This window comes from Periophthalmus magnuspinnatus, chromosome 9 (assembly GCF_009829125.3).
Source record: "Periophthalmus magnuspinnatus isolate fPerMag1 chromosome 9, fPerMag1.2.pri, whole genome shotgun sequence".
Lineage (NCBI taxonomy): Eukaryota > Metazoa > Chordata > Actinopteri > Gobiiformes > Gobiidae > Periophthalmus > Periophthalmus magnuspinnatus.
Window position 1 is genome coordinate 5,341,783 of NC_047134.1, and position 25,523 is coordinate 5,367,305.

Here is a 25,523-nt window from a genome sequence, read left to right on the forward strand (position 1 = left end):
CTTGACAATCCAAATTCACATTTTTACAGCTTCTTAAATGACTCTTTCATAAATCATGAGCATTTACCTGGTCATGAACAAGGAAGTGCTCCACGTCTCTGTATGCCCGAGAGAAGCCATGTTTCACAACCAGCTCACACCAGCGATGTCTGACCTGGACCAGAACACAGCCAGAGAACCATTACAAACACATATACGTGTATTCTAAACCTAGCTCTAGATTCTAGATTCTAAACCTAGCTTGTAAAACCGCATACTTTCACATGCGAAATATAACTAAAATTAGAAATATTTTACCTAAAAACGATGCTGAAAAACTCATCCATGCATTTGTTACTTCCAGACTTGATTACTGTAATTCTATGCTTGCCGCCTGCCCCAAAAGTACTATAAGGAGCCTCCAGTTGGTCCAAAATGCAGCGGCCAGAGTCTTAACAGGAACTAAAAGAAGAGACCACATCAGTCCTGTACTAAAATATCTGCACTGGCTTCCTGTCAAGCTTAGAATCAAATTCAAAGTCCTCCTCCTGACATACAAAACCCTAAACGGTATGGCCCCATCCTATCTGCAAGATGCTATTGTCCCGTACCAGCCCAGCCAAACAGAGCACTCCGCTCTCAGAATGCAGGACTATTAGTGGTTCCTAGAGTGTCCAAAAGTACAGTGGGAGGGAGAGCATTCAGTTACCAAACTCTTGTGCTATGGAATCAACTCCCTGCTGATGTTAAACAGGCCCCCACAGTCTCTGTATTTAAGACCAGGCTTAAAACCTTCCTCTTCGGTATAGCTTATGGCCAGGTTACTTAGTGAGGGAGTTAGGGAGTGACATTAAAACCCGGGATAAGATAGGCTGCAGTAGGAGATAACTAGCTGGGGGAAGTATGGCAACCAGAGCACTATCCTCTGCTTTGTCCTATTTTCTCATCAGCAATGCTATTCACATGTTGTCCCCTGTCCCACTCCCCCTGTGGAGTGTAACTCTTTCAGATGCCCCGATGACAGCTGGACCCTCTCCTCCTCCCCACCTGGTCCTCCTCCACCCACCTCCCTCTCCTCATCGCCTGGCTCTCCTTCTCCTCGCCTGGTCTTCCTCCTCCTCACCTGGCCCTCCTCCGCCCCCCTCCCTCCTCCTCGCCTGGCCAATTTTTCTTGTTTTGTCTGATTTTTCCTGTTGTTTGATTTTCCTGTTTGTTTTTGTGTGTAGGCAGCACAGTGGCTGAGTGGCAACACTCATGCCTCACAGCAAGAAGGTTTGGTTCGATCCCCGGGTCGCCCAGGCCTCTCTGTGTGGAGTTTCTCCCCGTGTCTGGATGGGTTTCCTCCGGGTACTCCGGTTTCCCCCATCAACCAAAACACGAATGCCCTTCGAGACAACTGTTGTTGTGATTTTGGGCGTTACAAAAATAAAATGAATTGAATTGAATATTCTCACAATAAGAGGATTCATACAATAGAAAAGGTCATCATGGAGAAAAATGGAGGCTCGAAAACAAATATGTTCACCCAAACAAATGAGAATGAATGTGAAAAATGTGTCTTAGATAAAATGGGCCTGACATGTGGGATGCCCCAAGGGTCAATCCTGGAACCCGTGTTGTTCAATCTCTACATGCTGCCATTTTGCCAGTTAATACGCAGCAATAATGTGTCCTACCACAACAAGCAGATGACACTCAAAAACAATGGGAATGTGTCAGCAGTCACCTCTCTCTCTCTCTCTAAAACCTTCAAATCAGGCTAGAAATCTAGGGGTAATAATGGACTTGAACTTTAACAGCCACTTCAAATCGGTAACATATGCAGCTTTTTGCCATGTAAAAAACATGGTATACTGTCAAAACCAGATATGGAAAGACTTATCCATGCTTTTGTTTCCAGTAGGTTAGGCTATTGTCTAACACTGGCTTCCTGTGGCTTTCCTCTGTTTGGGTACAAGTCTCTCCATGGCCTAGCACCAAAGTATATCCCCGACATGTTAGTGCCATATGAACCATCTCACACCCTGAGGACTTTAGGAACCGGCCTCCTGGTGCCCAGAGTCAGGACTAAACATGGCGAATCAGTGTTTCAATTTTATGCAGCTAAAACCTGGAAGTCTTCCTGAAGATGTGAGACAGGCCTCTACTTTGACGCTCTAAATGGTTCCGTTTAGCTGTCCATATGATGAAAGTTTTTTTTATTCTGCACTTTTCTCTTTTAATGTTCATTTTAAGGGGATAATTTATGGTTTGAAAAGTTACAATTGCAATCACCAGCTTATGGGTAAACTTTTCCCATTTAAAAGATATAATGCTTTAATTTTAATTACTAATTGCTATGGTGACAAGTATCATTGAAAACCCATGAATATTTTTTTTTTTTGCTGATATTTCATTGTTAACAAGGACCATGTTGCTTCATTTTAATCCTTGTTGGTTGATTCCTTTTTAAATCAATAACCAAATATATTGAGACAGCATTTGACTTTCAGCTCTCACAAGAGTTCGTAGGAGTGCAGTGTATCAAGACATAGGAGTGCAGTGTATCGAGAGTCTGGATAGCATACTAAAAACTGAAAAATAACACCAGCTGCATGAAGAACTGTCTATGGTGGCAGTGGTTCTTTGGTTATAGCAGTGTTCCTCCTCACAATGTTCACTCAAATACTGGAAAAGATAATATTTAGTTTTACAAGTACCTCCAGACCTAAATCAGTACTTTATAAGGACTAAATTAGGGCTAAATCGGGTCTATAATAAGGCCATAGACGGTATAAAAAAGTGGACTAAGTCAGTGTGACATTACTGATGTTCAGCTCCAGTCAAATTAATGAAGCTCATAGTGGCCAAGTTCCATATTTAGAATTCCAACGCGAGTATCATAGCAACCAAAGAGCCAATGTGGAATGAGGGTGTTGAAGGTAACACCCCTTACCGCCCACACTCCTGATTTAACAGGGAGCAGGCGTTTAGCAATGCTGTCCATTAAAACTGTTGGTAACGCTAGTGGGAGCAACCGTGGGGAAAGAAGGCGCCTGATTCATCTGTTATTAATGTTCATATCTTGATTTACAGACACAATAGTGAAATAAAAATACCAGGATCATGTAGAGCAGGTTAATAACAGGAGTTAGGAGTTATAAAGAGCGGAGCCAAAGTTTTTCTAAGGTAAAGTGAATTGGAGCGATGGAGCTGGAAGTGAGTCCATGCTCACTTCCTACTTGGAATGCGGCAGCTAGCACGTTAGCTATGTCCATTTATAAATACAGTCTATGAATGAGACTAAACCAGGTCTAAAATTAAGCTAGTTCTATGTTCAACCTGTAAGTAGTTTCATAGTTTTGTCTCTAAAGGAAACCACATACCACAAGAAAGAAATGTAACAAGTTTGAACACTTTTTGATTAGAGCACACAAAACCAAAGGTGGGTGGTTCGAGTCCAGTCCAGCATTCAAGAGTGCTCACTGCTGTTGTGTCCTTAGATAAGACACTTCACCTGCCTGGTCTATGTATTTATGTGGTGTATAAGTGATTGGTGGTGCTTGGAGGGTCTCGAGGCACAGATAGGCAGCCATGCTTTTGTCAGTCTACCCCAGGGCAGCTGTGGTTACAGAATTAGCTTACCACCAAATGAATGAATAATGCAACTTTGAGCGTCTGGAAAAGCACAAGACTTTGGCATTGAACATCTATAACTGGCTATTAGTGACACATTTTTCCACCATTTTTGTAGCAGTAGTACAAAATGCCCATCGAGATAGATTAGCAAAAACATTAAAAAGTAAAAAGAGCTTTGGAACAACCCCATAAGCCCCAGGGTCACTCCTGGTAAAAACATGACTTCATAAAATATATATATTTCTCCACTGATCCAAAGGTTGCCGGTTCCAATCTCGCTCTCAACATAAACATCATTGGTACAGTGGTCAGATCCACTGACCCACAGTTTGGCAGTGCAATTCCAGCTCCCACAGATGAATGCTACCGTTGTGTCCTTGGGCAAGACAGTTAACTCACCTCACCCTCAGTGTGTGTGTACACTGGTGTGTGAATGTGTGTGAATGGCTGAGTGGTATATATGATATATGATATGATGACCATTAACCATATTTAATAGATTTAGCATCTCAAAATCTCTGTAGGGTAACTGAAAATTCCATTATGTTCGCCTACACAAAACTCAAATTATTATTATTATTAAGTGACCAAGTCCTGTACTCAGTTCTTATTTTGGAAAACACTAAAACCAGCACAGTAACTATAGTAAGTCCTGAGTGTGTATTCCCGGCGAGTGTGTCAGTGAAAGCTGATGCCAGGCCTTTCTTTTCTGGGATCAATAGGAGCTCTGTTGCCGCGGTTACAGCCCAGATCAGAGCCGTGTCCCTGCCTCGACCATCATCCTCCTGCATGGTGCGGTCAGGAGCGAGCACGCTAGGGATGCACCTGAGAAATCAACACAAGGAGCTGTCTTAGCCCTGTTACTAGACTCCAAGGTTCCAGTTTTTTCCTAGCACTTCCATCTCACTCAGTATCTACAGCACAGCAGGGTTAATTTTGTACTAGTTTAAACAGTAACTCAAATAATTCTTACAAGTGTCATGCTAATTTAGTTGAAGTTATAATTAAAAAGACCATATTAGGCGATTTTCGATTCTCTGTTCTAATGTTGTTTTCTCATCACAAACATACCTGGAGTTGTGATTTGTTTCATTCACACATGTTTAACACACAAACCCTGCATATTTAGCCATCTAGACATGGCATCACAAGCTGGAACAGAGCATTTTGAGCTTAGGAGTTGTGGACTGCCTAATAATAAAGGGCTACTCAGACATGTGTGAATAAAACATAACACAACTCCAGGTACATTTTTGAGGAGGTAACAACATTATAACATAGCTTAAAGCTCACAACTTTAATAAACAGAGCCTATAATGGCAGGTGAGATATTTTGAGTCTGATACTTGAACAATTTGAATAATTGTCTCCAATATCTAAACACATTTACTGTCACTGGATGGTGTTTCGCTCTTCAGAAGAACAGATTTAAACCAGGTCTATAACAGTACTATTCCAGGTCTAAGATAGGCTAAACCAGGTCTATAACAGGACTATTCCAGGTCTAATCTAAGGCTAAACCAGATCTAAACCAGGTCTAAAACAGGACTATTCCCATTTTAATCTAGGACTAAACCAGGTCTAAAAAGTCACTACACAATCAAAGTTCTCAGAGTTTGCTTGAAATAATTTTTCAGGACTTTTCCAGGATATTTTTAGTTATGTAATCACAGCTTTTACAAACAGATGACCCCCTTTTAATACAGTTGTTATAATACAGATGCGCTCTAAGGCTAAAGCTTCACCAAAGTCCATATAATTATAGCAAATTAACTACACACCAAAGTACATCACCAAAACATTTTCTGGTAGAACTCAAATTAGACAACACATACGAACCCATCATATTGACATAATAAATAAGTGTTCACGAATCATTAAACTCTTCTAACACAAGACAAGAACAGATGCCCATGTGACACCAAAGTCCCACCCAAGCAGGTAAGATAAGGGAGAGAACATTTGACTTTTTTTTTTCTCATTTCCAGGCATTTTCCTTATCTTAAAAACAGGCAAATAAATTTCAAGGTTTTCCAAAATTTCCAGGATGTGTGGGAATCCAGATTTTTTCTATTGCAGTTCTAAACAAAAACATGGATAAAATGAAACCACATACTGAATAGCTGTCCCAGTACCACCCATAGACTGTAGATATAAATGGACATACCTAACCTGCTAATTGCTGCATTCCAAATAGGAAGTGATCATGGGCACAGTTCTGGCTCCAATTCACTTTCTATTGAAAAACTGTGGCTCCTCTCTTTGTAACTGCTGCTTCAGGATCGCATTTTGCTCTTCAGGATCCCGGTGTTTTTATTTCATTATTGTGTCTGTAAATCAAGATATAAACATTAATAACAGACAAATGAGGTGCCTTCTTTCCCGCTAGCAACGTGTTTGATTAACAGCATTGCTAAGCGCGCACTCCCTGCCAAACCAGTGGTGCATGCAAGAATGGGGATTACCTTCAACAGCCTCCTTCCGGACTGGTTCTTTGGTTGCTATGATACTCACTGTCAGAATTCCAAATCTGTAACTAGGCTAACTGCTAGCCTCAATGAGCTTCATTTGACTGGAGCCGAACTCTACGGGTGATCTCATACTCACTTAGTACACTTATTTATGCAGTCTATGCTCCCGCCTGAAGGAGCGCGGGTACCACAGCTTGAGAAACACTCTTTTAGACTGACATGGAGCTTTTGCTTATTTCTAATCATTTTTAAATTTTAATTCAGACTGAGAGCAAATATATTACCCTAGGACAAAATTTCAGTCAAACAAACCCGATACTCTCCCCTGACCACCTATTCACAGCCTTTCAAACTTCCTGTAACCATCCACACATACTCGGGATCATAAACGAGTAAATCACTACGAGTGCAGAGCAGCATAGTGATTTACTTGTTTTCGTACTCCGGTCATAACTATGCAGTGGCTATGCTTTTGTCATTTTAACTTACAGCTCCCAGCCCACTACTGCTAACACAAGCGTTCAGATGTTTGAGTGAACCAGAAGCCTCCACGCTCCCAAAACAAGAGCTAAATGAATAACTTGGTTTGTTACTTTTACCCAGATATGCAATTCTATAATATACACTTATAATCTCCATACTACACACATATTAAACTCTATACAAAATTATTAATTAGATTAGAAAAAATAAAGGAAATAATATCTCAGTAATTACTATAGTTTTATTTATTCAAAGTTGTTTATTTGATCAGATAACATTAAGACTTTACCGTTTCTTTTAGTTGAAACAGAATCAGTTGAAGCCTGGAAGTTTCATTAATTAAAGCTATTAACTAAATATTGGCATCATAAACTAGCCAGGGTGAGGGGTTTGTGCTTTTAAGGATCTTTACAGCTTAGTATAGCATGTGCAGAGTGAGATCTTTTACTTTCACTTTCAATAGTTCATCTTTGACGTCTGTGGGTTTAGTTTTATTTTCTTTTTCACCTCAGGCATTGGCAACTTTATTTGAGTCACTAAACACAGTGTGGATCTGCAGCTCTGATGCTGCTCAGGTGAACACTGTGTCTCATTCACAAACAGATGAAAAAAATCAAACTTATGATCTCTCTGGTGTGTTTACCTCAAGATCCTAGAGCGAGACCTGAGCATCAGCTCCAAACTTTAGCGTATGGACAGAGGTGAATTAAGGCTTTTTTTGTTTAGCTGTCAATTAAAACAATCATTTATATATGTTCTATAATATTTAATCCATGTTTATAATAAGGAAAACACGACACAGGAGAGAGCAGGTGTCCAAAATGGCAGCACTCTGGAGCCCTGTAGTATATTAAGTACAAAACCATGAACCTGCTCATTTAAGGTTAGTTTCAAGAGCCCTCATCCCACAGTAGTCAATCCAAACAAAACACTTTAGTGTGAAGTTCCAAGTCAAATTACTGGTCAAATTTGTGGCGAGGTAACCCCACTTGCAGTATAATGCCTGTTTTTTCTGGTGTTTCTGAGAAGGGTTACTGAATAAATTTTAAATATTTAAGATATGTATAAATGGCATTCTGTAGAAAGTTCCATGGAGACTAGCATGTAGCAAACCTTGGGATAAAATGGTTATCTCATTTATTGACAGTTATAAATATATTTTGGTATTTGAGTCCACTTGGTTTAGTGATTAGCCTCAATTGTGGCTATAAGCGCTCTATTCAATAAGAAAATATCCACAAATTCTACAAAAAAACCCCCAACAACAAACAAAAACCTTCGAACCTGAAGTGCTGATTCACAACTGCACTCAACAGACGTTTTAAGATGCTAAACACTCACACAACTAAAACTTCATTTGAATGTTTTCTGATGTATTTACTTTTTAACATTGTTTCGGATCATACATCTCTATGAGAGTTTTGCACTAGTGCCACAAACATGGCAGATTTCAATGGTAACGGCTGTTTTTGACATTCCATCCATAGACTGTATATATAAATGGACATAGCTAACCTGCAAGCCGCTGCATTCCAAATAGGAAGGTATGGTTGTGCTTCCAGCTCTATCGACTATGGCAATTCACTTTCTATTGAAAAACTGTGGCCTCTCTCTCTGTAACTGTTGCTGTCAGACTCGTCATTTTGGTCTTAAATGTTCATATTAACCTACTCTACATGATCCTGGGGTTTTTATTTCACTATTGTGTCTGTAAATCAAGATATGAACATTAATAACAGACGAATCAGACACCTTCTTTCCCCGAGGTCACGCCTGCTAACATTAACAACAGGTTTGATTGACAGTGTTTGCTAAACATGCACTCCCTACTAAATTCAGATTGGCTCATTAGTTGTTATAATACTCGCAGTTGGAATTCCACATACGGAACTCCAACTGCTATACCTTCTAGCCTCGATTAGCTTCATTTGACAGGAGCAGAACGCTGTGGGTGACGTCATACTCAATCCACTTCTTTATATGGTTCCATCTTGAGCTCTATGCATTTTACATACAACAGCAGTTCATTTTGAGTTTGTTGTTGACCGGAATAGTGCCCTGGAGATTCAATTATTTGTTTTATGTTGTAGCAGTAACACAGATCCATTAAAGAACACAGTGGCTTTGTTGGTTTTCACATGTGGATTATGGAAATGTGGAATAGATCACTTATACATGAAGGACTGTATAGATCAAGGTAAGTTCAGTAAACAGAAGATAGTAGACTAAAGCCTATCTCTACCGAACTAAAGGTAAAAGGAGCTGTTAACTTAAAGTGTTTACTTTACTCGTAAGTTCGTTAAGAAAAATACACTGTGAACATAAAATATGATGGGGAAAAACACAAATTCAACATTATTACATTTAGTCTTAGGTTTTTAAATAATAAAGTAAAAAATGATTCCACAGGAGACTTGTTTGGGCATGTTTAGAGAATAGGAAGCATTTATGCAATATCACAGACCTTCTCATGATATAATCCTGATTGTGCCGGGGTTGTCAAAATATTCCACAGTAGGGCATTAAACTTGCATATATTCATGGAGACAAGAAGGGGACTCTACTAGGCCAAGTTACAGGTCACATCTGTGGAGAGGTGACCCGCTCACAGTGATAATAAATTTTCAAGTAAAAAAACAAAACAAAACATTTTTCTATTATTGTTTAAGACATACTGAAAATGTCACACACACATTCATAATTTGAACAAACAAAAATATACAAATAAAAACAGATAGAAAAAAACAATTGATTCAGTTGTTTCTGTTGAACAAAATTCAGCTCAAATCTTTATCAAAATCACTACATTTGAAGCTTCATAAGACCAAAACCTGTGGAAATATTTTTACTCTTTAAGTATTTTAAACAGGTACTGTTACTTTTACTTAACTAAATTCCGTGTGCATTATTGCGGGTCTAATAAATAAACAGGACTTTAATAGTTCTCAGATGGCTCTTCTGTGTTCTCCGCCCTCCTCCATTTTGTGCCCCATCTGCGGCACGTGACACCTCTTCATCTCTCCCAGCGGGATGCTCTAAAAGATCCGGTCGCCAGTTTTTTGAGCCGGGCATGTAAAGTGAGTATAGTGCGCGTGTCCTGTGCCCTTGTGCCAGCTGTTCACAGAGCTGGGGTTGCATTCCTGGGGAGAACCCTAGGGCAGAGCAGCTGCCGGTGCACCTCCTCACCCCTGGTCTATAAAAAACAGGAGAAAATCTGCTTCCTTCTGCAAGGCTTCTAACCATGACACACAAGCAATTATACAGTGACATTCCTTAATTTATTACACAAGAGCTACGCCCTCCTCCATGCTTCCTACTCCTCCCGCCTCCTCGCTCTCATTCAAAGATGGGTCAAATGCAGAGGATAAATTTACCCATGAGGACTGTGATAGAAATTTAAGTATATTCATGTTGTGTCTTGAAAAGCATTTGTTCTGTGTCAGTCTGTCAGGTGCAGACCAGGGATTAACATGTGTGAAGGCTCTGCCTCCATCCCACAGGAAACTCGTTGTTGTTCTTCTAAGTGTAAAAGTTTATTATCTTAGGGGTGTGAAACAAAAATCACTCTGCTTTGAAATGTATGTAGCATTGTCATTCTGGCGTAAATAGTCAGAGCTCAGATGCTTGGGAATGGAGACTGGGGGAGATGCCGAAAGGCTGCTAGTCTGTGGCCAGGGCAGGCCTGGGCCCTGTGCTGTCTGTATCTGCTGTAACAAATAGTAAAGCTTTTTTCTGTATTTCAAAACTCACCGAGCTTCGCAAATGGATTACTTTTCATCAGAATTGTAATTTTTCCACAACAAGGACAACAAAATATACCTCAACCTTATGGTTTTCCCTGCTACCTATCTACTTGAGATGCTCATTGGTTTCCATTCCACTGTATGGCATTAAACTAATTACATTACATGAAGACAACAGGTGACCCCACCGGGCCCAGTTACAAGTCAGATCTCTGGAAAGGTGACTTGATATCTATGCTATAACAGCTCATGGAGAAGAAGTTGGCAGACCCTCCTCTTGAAAAGTTACATAGTGTAGCTTTAACTTATCCTACAACACCACTTAGACCAGTCTGGAGTGAGACTATTCTTAGTCTGGACTACTGTTCGTATTTGCAAGACTGGCCTACTGTGCAAAAACTGTATTTATGCAAATGCTACTCTAAAAGACCCTGCGTGGTCAGCGATTATAACTCATGACATTCTTGCAGAGGCATGCACCAGACAGACAGAAAACTCTCTATAGAACATTTAGCTGTTGGCCAACAGCTAAATGAAATAAATGAATTGAAGGGTGTTCAGAACAGTCTCCTTCATCTCACATAAAGTTAGACAGAGAAGAGACTGGTCCACTTTTAGAACGCATATACTAATCATTTTTAATTAAAGGAACAGTGTGTAACTTTCTGGAGGTGGAATGTCATCTGGATGATTGAATGATTCTGGATGAAACTGAAGTTAAAGCTGTACTTTCGAACATTCTCAGTGGGTTCTGGTTAATATTTGGGTCACAATAAAAAAGCATGTTTTTCTATATTTTTCAGTCCAATAAACACAACCAAAATCAGATCAGAACATGATTTTATTTGATTTACTTATCATTATATGGCTAAAGAGTTACATACTGAGACTTTATCTGAAATGCCATGCTACGTTCAAGTCCAGCCGTTTGCTCATTCAAACCTAGTCAGTCGCCCCATACATCAGATCTGACTCATTCATATTTTTTCCTGTTCTGAAATGTCTCTTTATGTTACCGTCTCCTCTCTTTAGCTTCACTTTGGTCCCATCAGTGCGATCCTGAGGTCTTTCAGAGTGAGTTTGCCAGTGCAACCTTAACAGGACTGTAAGCTACAATATGGCCTGTGTGTATTGACCTGTACTTGGCCTTTGGCGGTGAGTGGAGGCACCCAAACGCACGTATACAGTCACACTGACCTCCACATCACATGAGGCTAACATGAAGGAGGAGGAAGTGAGTCACGCAAGCCTCAAATACATCAGCACACGCACCTCTGGACCCAACAGCAGCCAGACCAACACAGGTGTTTTTCATTTGGGACAGAACTCAATTCAGCTGTACCATTTACTCTGTTTAAAAGTTTTATTACATTTTAGCTTCTTGTTTTTTGATTTGCTTTATAGACTGTATAAAAAAGTGGACTAAGTGAGGGTGACGTCACCCATACAGTTTGGCTCTAATCAAATAAAACTCATCGAGGCTAGCAGTTCAGATAAGATAAGATATGCCTTTATTAGTCCCACAATGAGGAAATTCCAGTATTGCACCGCACAGTTAAAGAACAGAAGGAAAATGGTGCATGCAATAAAACAAGATAATAGATAAATAGCTTAAAATAATTTAAAAAATAGACTTAAAAATAAACAAAAAATAGACTCTAATATAACATCTTCGTAAAGTGACTTGAGTATTGCACATAGGTATGGTTGAATGACACATGTTCATGTTAACAGTGTTTATTGTACAGTCTGACAGCAGCAGGAAGGAAAGACCTGCGAAACCTCTCCTTCACACAGTGAGGGTGAATCAGTCTGTCACTGAAGCTGCTCTCCAGGGCAGACAGAGCATCCTACAGGGGGTGAGACTCATGGCCCAGCATAGAAATGACCTTAGCCAGGACCCTCCTGTCCCCCACCTCCTGCACTGAGTCCAGAAGACAGCTCAGGACGGAGCTGGACTTCTTGATGAAGTTAAAGCGGCCAATTTGGAGCTAGGCTTCATATTTAGAATTCTGACTGCGAGTATCATAGCAACCAAAGAGCCAATCTGGAACCAAGCTGTTGAACGTAACATCCCTTCCTGTCCACACCACTTGTTTATTAGGGGGTAGTAGCTTAGCAACGCTGTCAATCAAACCTCTTGCTGCCGCTAATGGGAGCGGACTTGAGGAAAGAAGGTACCTGATTTGTCTGTTATTAATGTGTAATCTTTATGGACACAATAGCGAAATAAAAATACCAGGACCATGTAGAGCAGATTAATACAAACATTTTAAGACCAAAATGTTGAACCTGACAAGCAGTTACAGAGAGAGGGGACAGTTTTTCAATAGATACATACATCTGTGTACACCCACACACGCACACACACATACATTCACAAACACTCACACACGCACGCACACACATTTCCTTTGACTGTCTCATGAGTGGACTTCATACAGACATTGGAGTCTTTAGCAATTTGGCTTCACAGCATCTCACCAAGGAGCTGTGTTAAGCCTGAGCAGATGGTTCAGCAATATGGACCTCACCACATTATAAAAACAAACCCAGAGAACATACACACTGGACCCTCACTACGGGACAACATCTCACACGCACTGAATATCTGTGATGAATACAGCTGTAGGCACTCTACTAAAGACATGCATGGGTTAAACATAGACTGTATATATAAATGCACATAGCTAACCCGTTAGCCACCACACTCCAAATAGGAAATGAGCATGGGTACGCTTCCGCCTTCATTGACACTGGCTCCAATTCACTTTCTATTGAAAAACTGTGGCCCTTCTCTCTGCTGCTGCTCTACTACGCTGTCAGCCTGTATTAACCTGTATTAACATGATTCTGGTGTTTCAATTTTGCAATTTTGTCTGTAAATCAACATATGAACATTACTAACAAACAAATCAGGCGCCTTCTTTCCACGAAGTTGCTCCCACTAGTGTAAGCCACAGATTTGTTTGCTAAGTGCCCACTTCCTGCTAAACCAGTGGTGCAGGCAGGAAGTGGCGTTCCCTTCAACAGCCTCACTCCAGATTGGGTCTTGGTTGCTATGATATTTGGGGTTGGAATTCCAAATATGGAAATCAGTTCCAAATTCACCTCTATAACCGCTAGCCTCAATGAGCTTCATTTGACAGGAACCAAACGCTATGGGTGACGTCACACTCACTGAATCCACTCTATATTCAGACTATGGGATCAGATTAACATTTTCAATATGAATGGACATATTGAAAATCTGTTGTTGTTTTGTTTTTGTGTGTAGGCAGCACGGTGGCTGAGTGGCAACACTCATGCCTCATAGCAAGAGGGTTTGGTTCGATCCCCGGGTCAACCAGGCCTTTCTGTGTGGAGTTTTGCATGTTTCTCCCCGTGTCTGGATGGGTTTCCTCCGGCTACTCCGGTTTCCCCCATCAACCAAAACATGAACGCCCTTCAAGACAACTGTTGTTGTGATTTTGGGCGTTACAAAAATAAATGAATTGAATTGAACCGAATTGTCCCTGATTGGCTAATCCACCTGTCAATCACAGCCATTTGAAAATAGGGAGATTCACTGGTGACCAGAGTCACATCTTTTTAAAGTGTTGAAGAAGTGTGTATTCTAGATTTCAGGTAAAACATCTGTAGGACCATATAACCCCCTCTAAAAGTTAATATTTCTACAAAGTACTTAATGATATCATATTCCCCTCACAAAGTACAAGCCCCACAAAAATATAGCGTAATTCCTAACATAAAAAGTGTTGTGTCATTGCAAAAGCTTATGAACCCAAGCCAAATAACCCTATAAACACCCAGAGGCAGCCCGATGAGTGCTTCATTTCTCAAGATGAAATGAAACCATCCACTGTGTGTCTGATTCAAACATAGCAAAGCACTGTCTCCAAAAAAACAAAAAAAAACCCAAAACATTCTCTGATCCCATACCTATCCATTTTAACACTTCTCATAAAAAGTTTCAGGCAAACGGCGTGCCCCGCGTTGTGTTTATCCAAGAAATTTTCAAAGAATTCTCATCAATCTTTTGAAGTGGATGCAGCAGTGGAGAACTAAAAGGGGTGCTATTAGGACAATAGAAAGAAACGACAGAAGAGAGGGAGGACAAATGCAAACACTCAGGGCCAGAGCTGTGGGTGATTAACCTCTCATGAATGGAAGCACCAACATTAGGGCTGGACTATTGGCTTGGTCAGGTTTGTGCAGGGAGGAAGTGAATATACATTTATATATTTCGAAAAGGTATTTTTCGATCGGAAATTGCACTCAGGAATCTCCAGGATGTTTTGATATAAAAAGAGAGACACAAGGATGTATCGTAATGGTGATAAGGCCGGAGCTTTAAATGATTGTTTCTGTCCTTTATGTGGTTTATTTATAGAGAGTGAGTCATGTCTGAAGCATTGTTACCACACATTTGTATAAGAACATACTCTATTGAAATTAGTTTATTTACTTTTTTACTTAAATCTCACCTATTGTGCTTGTGCATGCTCTATAGTTATAATCTCTGACACCCGTGTATCATTATATTATAATTTATACATTTTAGATCACAATATTTATCTAAAATGACTTAATAAACTAGTCCGCTGACTTCCGGTTTGGAAACTGTGGTGCCCAATGGGAGCTGACGTTGCCATACGCTGCTGAATTCGAGTATTACAGATTAAGGAAATAAAACTGGAGAAGAAGTGCGTATGTAACAGTGTGCATGTACTGGTGGAGGTGAAAACAAAATGCTGTCTTGAAAATAACTGATTCATGATAACTCAAACATGAATCACTCCAAATACAACTTCAGAGGCTAAATGAGAAAAAACGACTAGATCATGGTTAAAAGCTCTGAATAGGTCTGATTTAAAGGTGCACTGTCTAACTTTTTCAGGCATAAAACTTATCTATCTCCATGCAGACAAGCAAGAGACATCAGAAGGTCAAGTTACAGATCAAATCTGTGGAAAGACAAATGAAAAAATCTAAATAAGTAAAAGTATTAAAGTACCCATTTAAATGTATTTGAAGAGTAAAAAGTCTAAGTATTACACCCATATTTTGAGGCCTTATGAAGCTGTACTGATTTTGATAAAGATTTGAACTGAATTTTGCTCAACAGAAACAACTGAATCGATAGTTTTTTTCAGTTTTTTTATTTGCATATTTTTGTTTTGCTCAAATTATGAACATGTTAAAAATAAACTCCCAGCCTTTTCAGCAGGTCTCAGGCAATATATATATGTATATATATATATATATATATATATATATATATATATATATATATATGTATATATATATATATATATATATGTATATATATATATATATATATATATATATATATATATATATATATATATATATATATATATATATATATATATATATATATATATATATATATATATATATAAACGTTTCCAGTCATGTTCAAAAACGTAGTGGAGTAGAAAGTACAGATACCTGCTCTCTCCAAGTCCTGATCTCAATGTAGTAAGTAAGAGTAAAAAGTATACAGTTTAAAATCTACTCAAATAAAGTACAGATACCTAAATTGTATACTTAAGTCCAGTACTTTACTACTTTTACTCCCTTACTTCGTCTCTTTTTGAATAAACTGCAGAGTTCAGAGTTTCCTCATATTCGCTCATTCAGAAATAATGTTCTGTGGTGAAATATTTCATCTGCACATCTGGACTCAATACACCGGCCATTATATTTATGGAAAGACTAACAAAACACCTCATATAACTTTTTTGTAAAAACCTAGTATGTATCAAATGTTCTAGTGAAGACGAGGCATGCACAAACGACAGAGGTTAGCAAAGGTTAGCATGCACGTTTATGCTACAGTCAAACGTTTTTTCATAGGCTCTAATAGACAACAACAAGGGCTTTTCTGAATGAATGATGTCACCACTTTCACCTAAATAGAAAAAGTATCAAAACCTTATTTCAATAAACTGAACTTTATGCCAGTTTTAATTTCATGTTGATGGCTCTGACAGCTAAACAGCAAATTCTACAACAGAAATCTGCCAGACCTTCATCTCCATGTTAAACTAATCATGGGTTTCAACGTCTTGTTTATAGACGCCATTTTGAGGACTTTTTCCCATTGGAATAGAGAGAATATATTAATGCTAATTGCTATAACAACTGTGCTACTCGCCCACTCTGCAACCCACGGATAAGCAGGCTTGAATGTTTTTGTCGTAACGACAGGGGGGATCAAAGAAACAGAACTCAGGGAAAAGTTTAACAATGTTTACTAATAGTTTTAAATGTGCAAATGAAGGTAGATCGATCAGGAAGTTGAGAGTGGGGTGTTTGCCGTGGTCCAGGAGTAGAGTGTGAGCAGCGGGGTCTGAGACGAGGTGAGCAGTACTGCTAGAGGTGAGCTGGGTCATAAGAGGTGAAATTCGTACCGGTCGTGGAGAGCAAGGTCGGAGAGTGAGGAGCCCCCCCCCATTCCTTAAGGGACACCTCCCGGTGGACCCCCAGGCTTGTCAGGATGGGTGCGATGAAAGTCTCTGACTATTTCAGGGTCTAGAATATGTGTCCTGGGCACCCAGGAGCGCCCTTCAGCCCATACCCCTCCCAGTCCACCAAATATTGAAGTCTCCATCCACGACCCGGGCAGGAGTAGGGGGATTGGCCAGATGGCAAAGGTCACTGGCATGGACAGGCTTGAGTTAAGACACGTTTCCACGTGAAGGGTGGATGCGGAGGGAAGGAGGAAGCTGAAGTCGCACAGTGGATGGGTTAATGATTTTTGTGATCTTGAAGGGGCCCAGGAAGCGAGGAGAGTGTTTCTAGGAGTAAATTTTGAGTGGGATATTTTTGGAGCCAAACTGAGTGACCTGGCTGATATTGGGGAGCGGGGGAGTGGGAGAGCGGTGGCGGTCTGCAGCTGTGTTTGTCCTGGCCCCAGATTGGAAAAGGGCTGCTATGGTTCTTACTCAGACCCTGTGGCAGCGTTGGAGGTGGTGTTGCACAGAGGGTACCGCCAGGTCCTTTTTCTCCTACGGGAACAGTGGGGGCTGGTACCCTAGGGAGGCTTGGAACAGTGATAAGCCAGTAACGGAATTCACCAGGTGTGCGAGTGCCTGGAGCACATTCCTGCTGTGGATTGACTAGAGGGGTTAGAGGATACCACACAGCGTAGCATTGTCTCCAAGTCCTGATTAGCCCGCTCGGTCTGTCCGTTTGTCTGGGGGTGAAAACAGGAGGTGAGACTCACAGATCTGCCCAGACCCTCGAAGAAAGAGCGCCAAACTTGGGAAGTGAATTGGGTCCCTCGGTCCAAAACTATATTAACCGGAATTGCGGTCAGGAGTTTCGGTAGGGCGAGGGAATGGGCTGCCTTGGAGAAACGGTCAAAAATAGTGAGATGGACCTTAAGACGGCGGAAGGCCCATCACGAAATCCACTACCACTTCGGACCACAGTCATCTCGGCACTGGTAGCAGTTGGAGCAGACCGGAAGGTGGCGAGTGGGAGGCTTTACCCCTGGCACACACCTGACACACTGAGACATAAGCCCAGGTGTCTTTGTCGACGGTGGGCCACCATAAGTGACGTCTCAAGAGAGAGAGTGCGGTTGTCTCCTGGATGGCAGGCGAACCGAGAGCAGTGGACCCATTCCAGTACCTTGGAGCAGATATTATCTGGAACAAAGAGAATACTGGGTGGGCCATAACCTGGATAAGGATGAGTGTGTTGAGCCTCCTGGACTAGGTCCCCAATCTCCCAGTGGACAGCCACGACCACACTGGTAGGGGATGTGAAAGGGGCTCTGGAGAGGTAGTAGTATCCTCGTGGGAGAACTGGCGTGAGTGCATCCGGCTTGATTTCATGGGATGCCAGGTGATAGGTGAATATAAAGAATCTACTGAAAAACAGTGACCAGCAGGCTTGATGTGAATTTAAATGTTTAGCGGATTGAATGTAAGATTGTTTTTTGTGATCTGTCCAAACCAGAAAAGGATGCTCCGCCCCTTCCAACCAGTGACACCACTCTTCCAGAGAAAGCTTGATGGCCAGCAATTCTTGATCGATTCCCACATTGTAATTGTTCTCAGCTGGGGAAAGGCAACGAGAGAAAAAGGCACAGGATTGTGTGGTTCAACCCTTTAGGAGAGGACTGTCTCAACACCTGTGTCTGAGGAGTCCACCTCCACAATGAACTGGCGGGACGGATCGGGCTAACGTAGGTTCGGGGCCGAGGTGAATAGGTCTTTCAGCTTTTCAAAGGCGGACTGGGCTTCAGGGGTCCAACGGAACTGTCTGGAGGGAGAGATGAGTTTAGTGAGGAGAGCGAAAACACGGCTAAAGTCCCTGATGAAACGCCTGTAGAAGTTGGCAAACCCAATAAATCTTTGTAGTTGTTTCCTCTTGGTGGGTGCAGGCTAGTCAGTGACCATTTTAATCTTTTCTGGGTCGGCTTTTACCTGTCCACACCCTACAATAAACCCCAGGAAAGTGACCTTATCCATGTGGAACTCACACTTCTCTGCCTTGACGTAGAGTTTATTTTCCAGTAGTCACTGGAGGACCTGGCGCACGTGGTGTTGGTGTTCCCGTGGGACTTCGAAAAAAATCATAATGTCATCTATATACATAACTACAAAATGATTGAGAAAGTCCCGAAGCACGTTGTTGATGAGGGCCTGGAAGCCTGCTGGAGCATTGGTTAATCTAAAAGGCATGACTAGATATTCGAAATGTCCCAGGGGAGTTTTGAAGGCAGTCTTTCATTTGTTCCTTCCTTTATGCGCACCACGTGATATGCGTTCTGAAGGTCAAGCTTGGTGAAGATGGTGGCTCCATGGAGTTGGCAATGGGTATTTATTTTAACGGTAATATTGTTGAGGCCCCTGTAGTCAATACATGGTCGTAATGTTTTAACTGGAGAGCGAGTTGGCGCCCCCAGTCAATAGTGGGGTTGTGACTCACCAACCAAAGATGGCCCAGGATGAGTGGTGTAGTGGGAGCAGAAATTATGTAAAACTGCCGTGTCTCATGGTGGTTACCGGACAAAACTAGAGTGACAGGCTCAGTGACATGCGTTACCTCACCCGCCTGGTGGCGTCGCAGGTGCTCCTCAGCAGTCAGGTGGCTTGACCAAGCTGCCTTGGCTCCTCTGGTGGGGGTGTCACTGGGAGTTGGTTAACACGTGGTGGAGTGGATCACGGTCCAGATAGGCCAACGGTGTCTCTCTCTCTCTGGCGGCTCTGCAGGCAAATGTCGATTCGGTTCGCTAGGGTGGGTCGTCATTGAAACATGGAGGTACACTGAAAAAGGAAACTCCGACAGAGGCTGGGCTGACCTCAATATGGGTGCGGATAGGTGCCTCTTGATTCCAGATGCGCGGTGGTCCAGAAGACGGTGGCGGCGGAAGCTGAGGGTGGGAGAGTGAGCAGAGCGGAGACCTGGTTGGAGAGCTGGGAAGTTGCTGGGTCAGAGTGTGGTTATAGTCGAGGTCCGGATTGTTTGTCCGTGTTGCCCAACAATTATTCTGTGGTGCGAAAATGCCCAGTGTAGCATTTGATCCGTCCATCTGATTGCTCCATTGTGGCCAGATCATTCTGTCAAAACAACTGACAGGGAGAGGGGACCAAAGAGACAGAACTCGGGGAAAAGTTTAACAATGTTTATTAACAGTTTTAAATGTGGCCCAAGAGCTAAGATTTTGTATCCATCCATTCATCCATTTTCTTCCGCTTATCCGGAGCCGGGTCGCGGGGGCAGCAGTCTAAGCAGGGACTCCCAAATTTCCCTCACCTCAGACACATCCTCCAGCTCCTCCGGTGGGATCCCAAGGCGTTCCCAGGCCAGCCGAGAGACATAGTCCCTCCAGCGTGTCCTGGGTCTTCCCCGGGGCCTCCTCCCGGTGGGACTTGCCCAGAACACCTCCCTAGGGAGGCGTCCAGGAGGCATCCTGAGCAGATGCCCGAGCCACCTCAGCTGGCTCCTCTCAACGTGTAGGAGCAGCAGCTCTACTCCGAGCTCCTCCTGTGTGACTGAGCTCCTCACCCTATCCCTAAGGCTGTGCCCAGCCACTCTGTGGGGGAAACCCATTTCGGCCGCTTGTATTCGCGATCTTGTCCTTTCGGTCATTACCCAGAGCTCATGACCATAGGTGAGGGTAGGAACGTAGATTGACCGGTAAATCGAGAGCTTCGCCTTCCGGCTCAGCTCCTTCTTCACCACAATGGACCGATACAGCGACCGCATCACTGCAGACGCTGCACCGATCCGCCTGTCAATCTCACGCTCCATCCTTCCCTCACTCGTGAACAAGACCCCGAGATACTTGAACTCCTCCACTTGGGGCAGAGACTCACCACCCACCTGTAGAGGGCAAACCACCTTTTTCTGGTCGAGAACCATGGCCTCGGATTTGGAGGAGCTGATTCTCATCCCAGCCACTTCACACTCGGCTGCAAACTGCCCCAGTGCCTGCTGCAGGTCCTGGCTTGATGAAGTTATCAGCACAACGTCATCCGCAAACAGCAGAGATGAAATCCTGTGGTTCCTGAACCAGACCCCCTCCGGCCCCTGGCTGCGCCTAGAAATTCTGTCCATAAATATAATAAACAGAACCGGTGACAAAGGGCAGCCCTGGCGGAGTCCAACATGCACCGGGAACAGGCCTGACTTACTGCCGGCAATGCGAACACAGCTCCTGCTCCGGTCATACAGGGACCGGACAGCCCTTAGCAAAGGACCCCGGACCCCATACTCCCAGAGCACCCCCAAAGGACACCACGAGGGACACGGACGAATGCCTTCTCCAAATCCACAAAACACATGTGGACTGGTTGGGCATACTCCCATGAACCCTCGAGGACCCAATGGAGAGTATAGAGCTGGTCCAGTGTTCCACGACCAGGACGAAAACCACACTGCTCCTCCTGAATCCGAGGTTCGACTATCGGTCGGATTCTCCTCTCCAGTACCCTGGAGTAGACCTTACCGGGAAGGCTGAGGAGTGTGATTCCCCTGTAATTGGAACACACAGTCCAGTCCCCCTTCTTATACAGAGGGACGACCACCCCGGTCTGCCATTCCACAGGTACTGTCCCCAACCGCCACGCGATTTTGCAGAGACGTGTCAGCCAAGACAGCCCCACAACATCCAGAGACTTGAGGTACTCGGGACGGATCTCGTCCACCCCCGGAGCCTTGCCACCGAGGAGCTTGCTAACCACCTCAGTGACTTCAGCCAGGGTGGTGGACGAGTCCGCCTCCGGGTCCCCAGTCTCTGCTTCCTCCTCAGAAGACATGACGGGGGGATTGAGGAGATCCTCAAAGTATTCCTTCTACCGCCCAACAACATCCCCAGTCGAGGTCAGCAGCTCTCCACCCGCACTGTAAACAGTGTTGGTGAAGCACTGCTTCCCCCTCCTGAGGCGTCTAACGGTTTGCCAGAATTTCTTTAAGGCCGTCCGATAGTCCTCCTCCATGGCCTCCCCGAACTCCTCTCAACCCCGACTTTTTGCCTCTGCAACCGCACGAGCCGCAGCACGCTTGGCCCGCCTGTACAAGGCTCGATAAGACTCCTTTTTCAGCTTGACGGCATCCCTTACTTCCGGTGTCCACCACCGGGTTCGGGGATTGCCGCCGCGACAAGCACCGCAGACCTTACAACCACAACTACGAGCGGCCGCATCGACAATAGAGGTGGAGAACATGGCCCACTCTGAGTCGCCTCTGACAGAAGGCTCTGCCAGGCGTTCCCAACAGACCCTTACAATACGATTGGGTCTGCCAGGTCTGTCCGGCTTCCTCCTCCACCAGCGGATCCAACTCACCACCAGGTGGTGATCGGTTGACAGCTCAGCCTCTCTCTTCACCCGAGTGTCCAAGACACGCGGTCGGAGATCAGATGACATGACAACGAAGTCGATCATCGACCTCCGACCTAGAGTGTCCTGGTGCCACGTGCACCGATGGACACCCTTGTGCTCGAACATGGTGTTCGTTATGGACAAACTGTGACTAGCACAGAAGTCCAATAACAAAACACCGCTCGTCGAGGCCCCTGCCTTTGACTGCCGCCCAGATCTTCATGCACCGGCCCCATACGGATCCTCTTGCGGGTGGTGGGTCCACATGAGGATGGCCCCACGTCACTCCTTTGGGCTGAGCCTGGCCCGGCCCCATGGGCCCGGCCACCAGGCGCTCACTGTCGAGCACCCACCCCAGGCCTGGCTCCAGGGTGGGGCCCCGGTAACGCCGGTCCGGGCGACGTAGCTTGCCTTGATTTAACTCTCTTCATAAGGGGCTTCTGAACCGCTCTTCGTCTGACCCGTCCCCCTGAACCTGTTTGCCATGGGTGACCCTACCAGGGGCATGAAGCCCCGGACAACATAGCTCCCAGGATCATTCGGGCACTCAAACCCCTCCACCACGTTAAGGTGGCGGTTCAGGGAGGGGAAGATTTTGTATATAAATTGTCAATCACTTGAGCAAAATGTTGTTTCCTTACTCTTAAAGGCACAGCTCCCACAAAAAACTAAAAACTTAAATGAGAAATCAACCACCAACCACATTAATAATAATAAGCCAGCACAAACGTGCCGTGAGTGAATACTTCGGGGACTGGAGCCATAATGGAGGTTATAAAGAAAAGAGCTGCAGAATTTACTACACATTTCTAAAGACCACACCGCAATAGGAGGAGAGAAGGGCTAAAGAGCATGTTTTATTACTACCAAAGATTATGGGCTCAGATGCTACAGAGATGTACACTCACTGAAGGTAATACATCACTGATGCAAATATATGGAGGAGCGGAAGTGGAGATGATCTGTGCATTCAGGGTGTTGTGTTTGAAATATGCCGTCTGCCATTTGGAAAGATGATTTAATTAGCTTTAGGCAACAGAGCAGAACATGTGTATCTACAGAGCCAATGCTTTGGAAAACTGCATATCTATATGTAACTGAATTGTGCTCAATACAAATTATGCAATGAAAACATCAGAGCATCTTGCTCATCTCAAACACACTGTACACACTGTATAAAGAAGTGGACTAAGTGACTGTGACATCACCAATAGCGACCGGCTCCAGTCAAATGAAGCTCATTGAGGTTAGCAGTTATAGCAGTGAATTTGGAGCCAGTTCCATATTTGGAATTTCGACCACGAGTATCTGAGCAACCAAAGAGCCAATCCAAACTGAGGCTGATGAAGGGTTAGGGTTAGCCCCTTCCTGCCTGCACTGCTGGTTTAGCAGAGAGTATGGACTTAGCAATGATTTCAATCAAACCTGTTGCTAATGCTAGCGGGGTCAATCTCAGGGAAAGAAGGCCCCCAATTTGTCTGTTATTGATTGATATTGATTTACAGACAGAATAGTGAAATAAAAACCCCAAGACCATGTACAGTGGATTAATAAGAACATTTTAAGACCAAAATGACAAGTCTGTCAGCAGTAGTTACAGAGAGAGGGGCCACAGTTTTTCAATAGAAAGAAGATGGAAGAATTGGAAGAACTGATTAATTTCAAATCATTTATTTTTGGGTAAAATTATCAAAATCAGCCCAACATATTGGCCCTGAAATATCAGTAAATCTTATCGGCCTTTGGTTGCTGTGGAGTCTAAACAGCTTAAACATCGGTATCAGCATCCATCATGGAAAAGAAACATATCATCCAAGGTAGGTTCCATAGTGGTCCATGGGTATATACTAGTCCATGTGGTCTTGTTCTGGTACAGGTTAATTACTGGTCCGTGAATAGGACTTTTTAGTATTGATACCTGCTCAAATGAGTATAGTTTCAATACTAGTTTTATTATCAATTAGTATCTGATGTAGTATAAATGAACCAAAAGCAGAAGATTGGGAGTGTAAAGAGGGCTACCCTGGCGAGGACAGGTGCAGTACCTTGTTAATGCAACCTGTGTCAGCTGTTAGCATGGCCCGGTACAGTGGGTAAATACACAGGGACATATCATCTTTAACACATGTAATTGTTATAATGATGATGGAATATGAGGAGGAGGAAAGGAGGAGGAAGAGGAGGAGCAGAAGTCTACCACAGGCATGTACAAGCAGCATGGCGCTTCCTTCATATAGAACAATTAAAATGGTGGTACCATATATAATGATGTTTAATGTTTCAAGTTAATAAGATGTAAACAATCATAATAAAAGTGGAACCTGTAGAGCTCAGGATGGGAAGTAAAAAAAACAAACAAAACAACTGTTACCATAGAAATCTGCCAGGTTTCAGACAGCGGTCCAACACTTTCTTAGAGATACATGAGCTAAAACAATGTCTACTCAATTCAGTGTAGTGAGGACTGCCGTGAGCATTATATTGGAGAAACTAAACAGCCATTCCATAAAAGAATATACCAACACCTTCGAGAGAGCAGCTCTGGACCCCAATCTGGTGTACATCTCTTTCTCAAAGACACTAACCACTCCTTTGAAGATAGTGAGGTACAGATCTTAGCCAAAGAAAAGAAATGGTTTTAAAGGGAAGTAGAAGAGGCCATTTTAGTTAGGAAAAACAAGCCATTTCAACATCATCTATCTCCTATTTATAACTCCATCCTCAGACCTATATGTAAACAAAGAAAACAATAGGGCTAGCCAGTATGCTAATAGTAATGCAAAAATAATGCAAAATATGACTCAGACACAGTTCTAGCTCATTAGACCTAGCCAACAAACAGAAACTGTAAACAAACTGGTGTTTCAGTGTAGTTAGCTCCTTCCTTCAGACAGATATAAGGCAGTGTCCACCAGCACCAGCAGAACTGAAGAAGCGGCTTGAATGAGCAGCCAAACATCTTCACTCTAAAACTTTTGTCCAGTTACAGAATTGAACTTTTGCTGTTATGTTGTTGTACATTCTAGGTCACTGGTTGTAAACACATTTAAATGTCTATTGTCAGAATATTTTTTAATGAATGCTTAGATTAGTAATTAACACCTCTCTTTGATGATTAAGTCTCTGTCTGATAAGCTGTACAGTCATGTAATGTGTAATGTGATATTTTAAAACCAAGTGTTTTTTTGTTGTTGTTTTTTTATTCATGTAAACTTGATTCATTTGCAGTTACAATTATTTTTTTCTGAAGAGGTTTTGGAAAAAAGGAACTCTCCAGAAGTTAATCTTACCTTATTAAAACTGAAACTAAGAAATGGTGGCACTGCATTTTAATATTGAAGAGGCAGCTGAGCCTGGTCAAT

At 42.9% G+C, this 25,523-nt stretch overlaps 1 protein-coding gene across 1 annotated transcript in view; it reads right to left on the reverse strand.

Annotated features, from left to right (window-relative positions):
• The window catches only part of aopep (aminopeptidase O (putative)), a 365,924-nt gene that overhangs the window by 35,439 nt on the left and 304,962 nt on the right, over positions 1 to 25,523 (reverse strand). Inside the window, exon 18 of the mRNA XM_055224341.1 lies at positions 68 to 154. Coding sequence (XP_055080316.1) covers positions 68 to 154 — 87 coding nt within the window. The remainder of the gene's footprint in view (positions 1 to 67; positions 155 to 25,523) is intronic.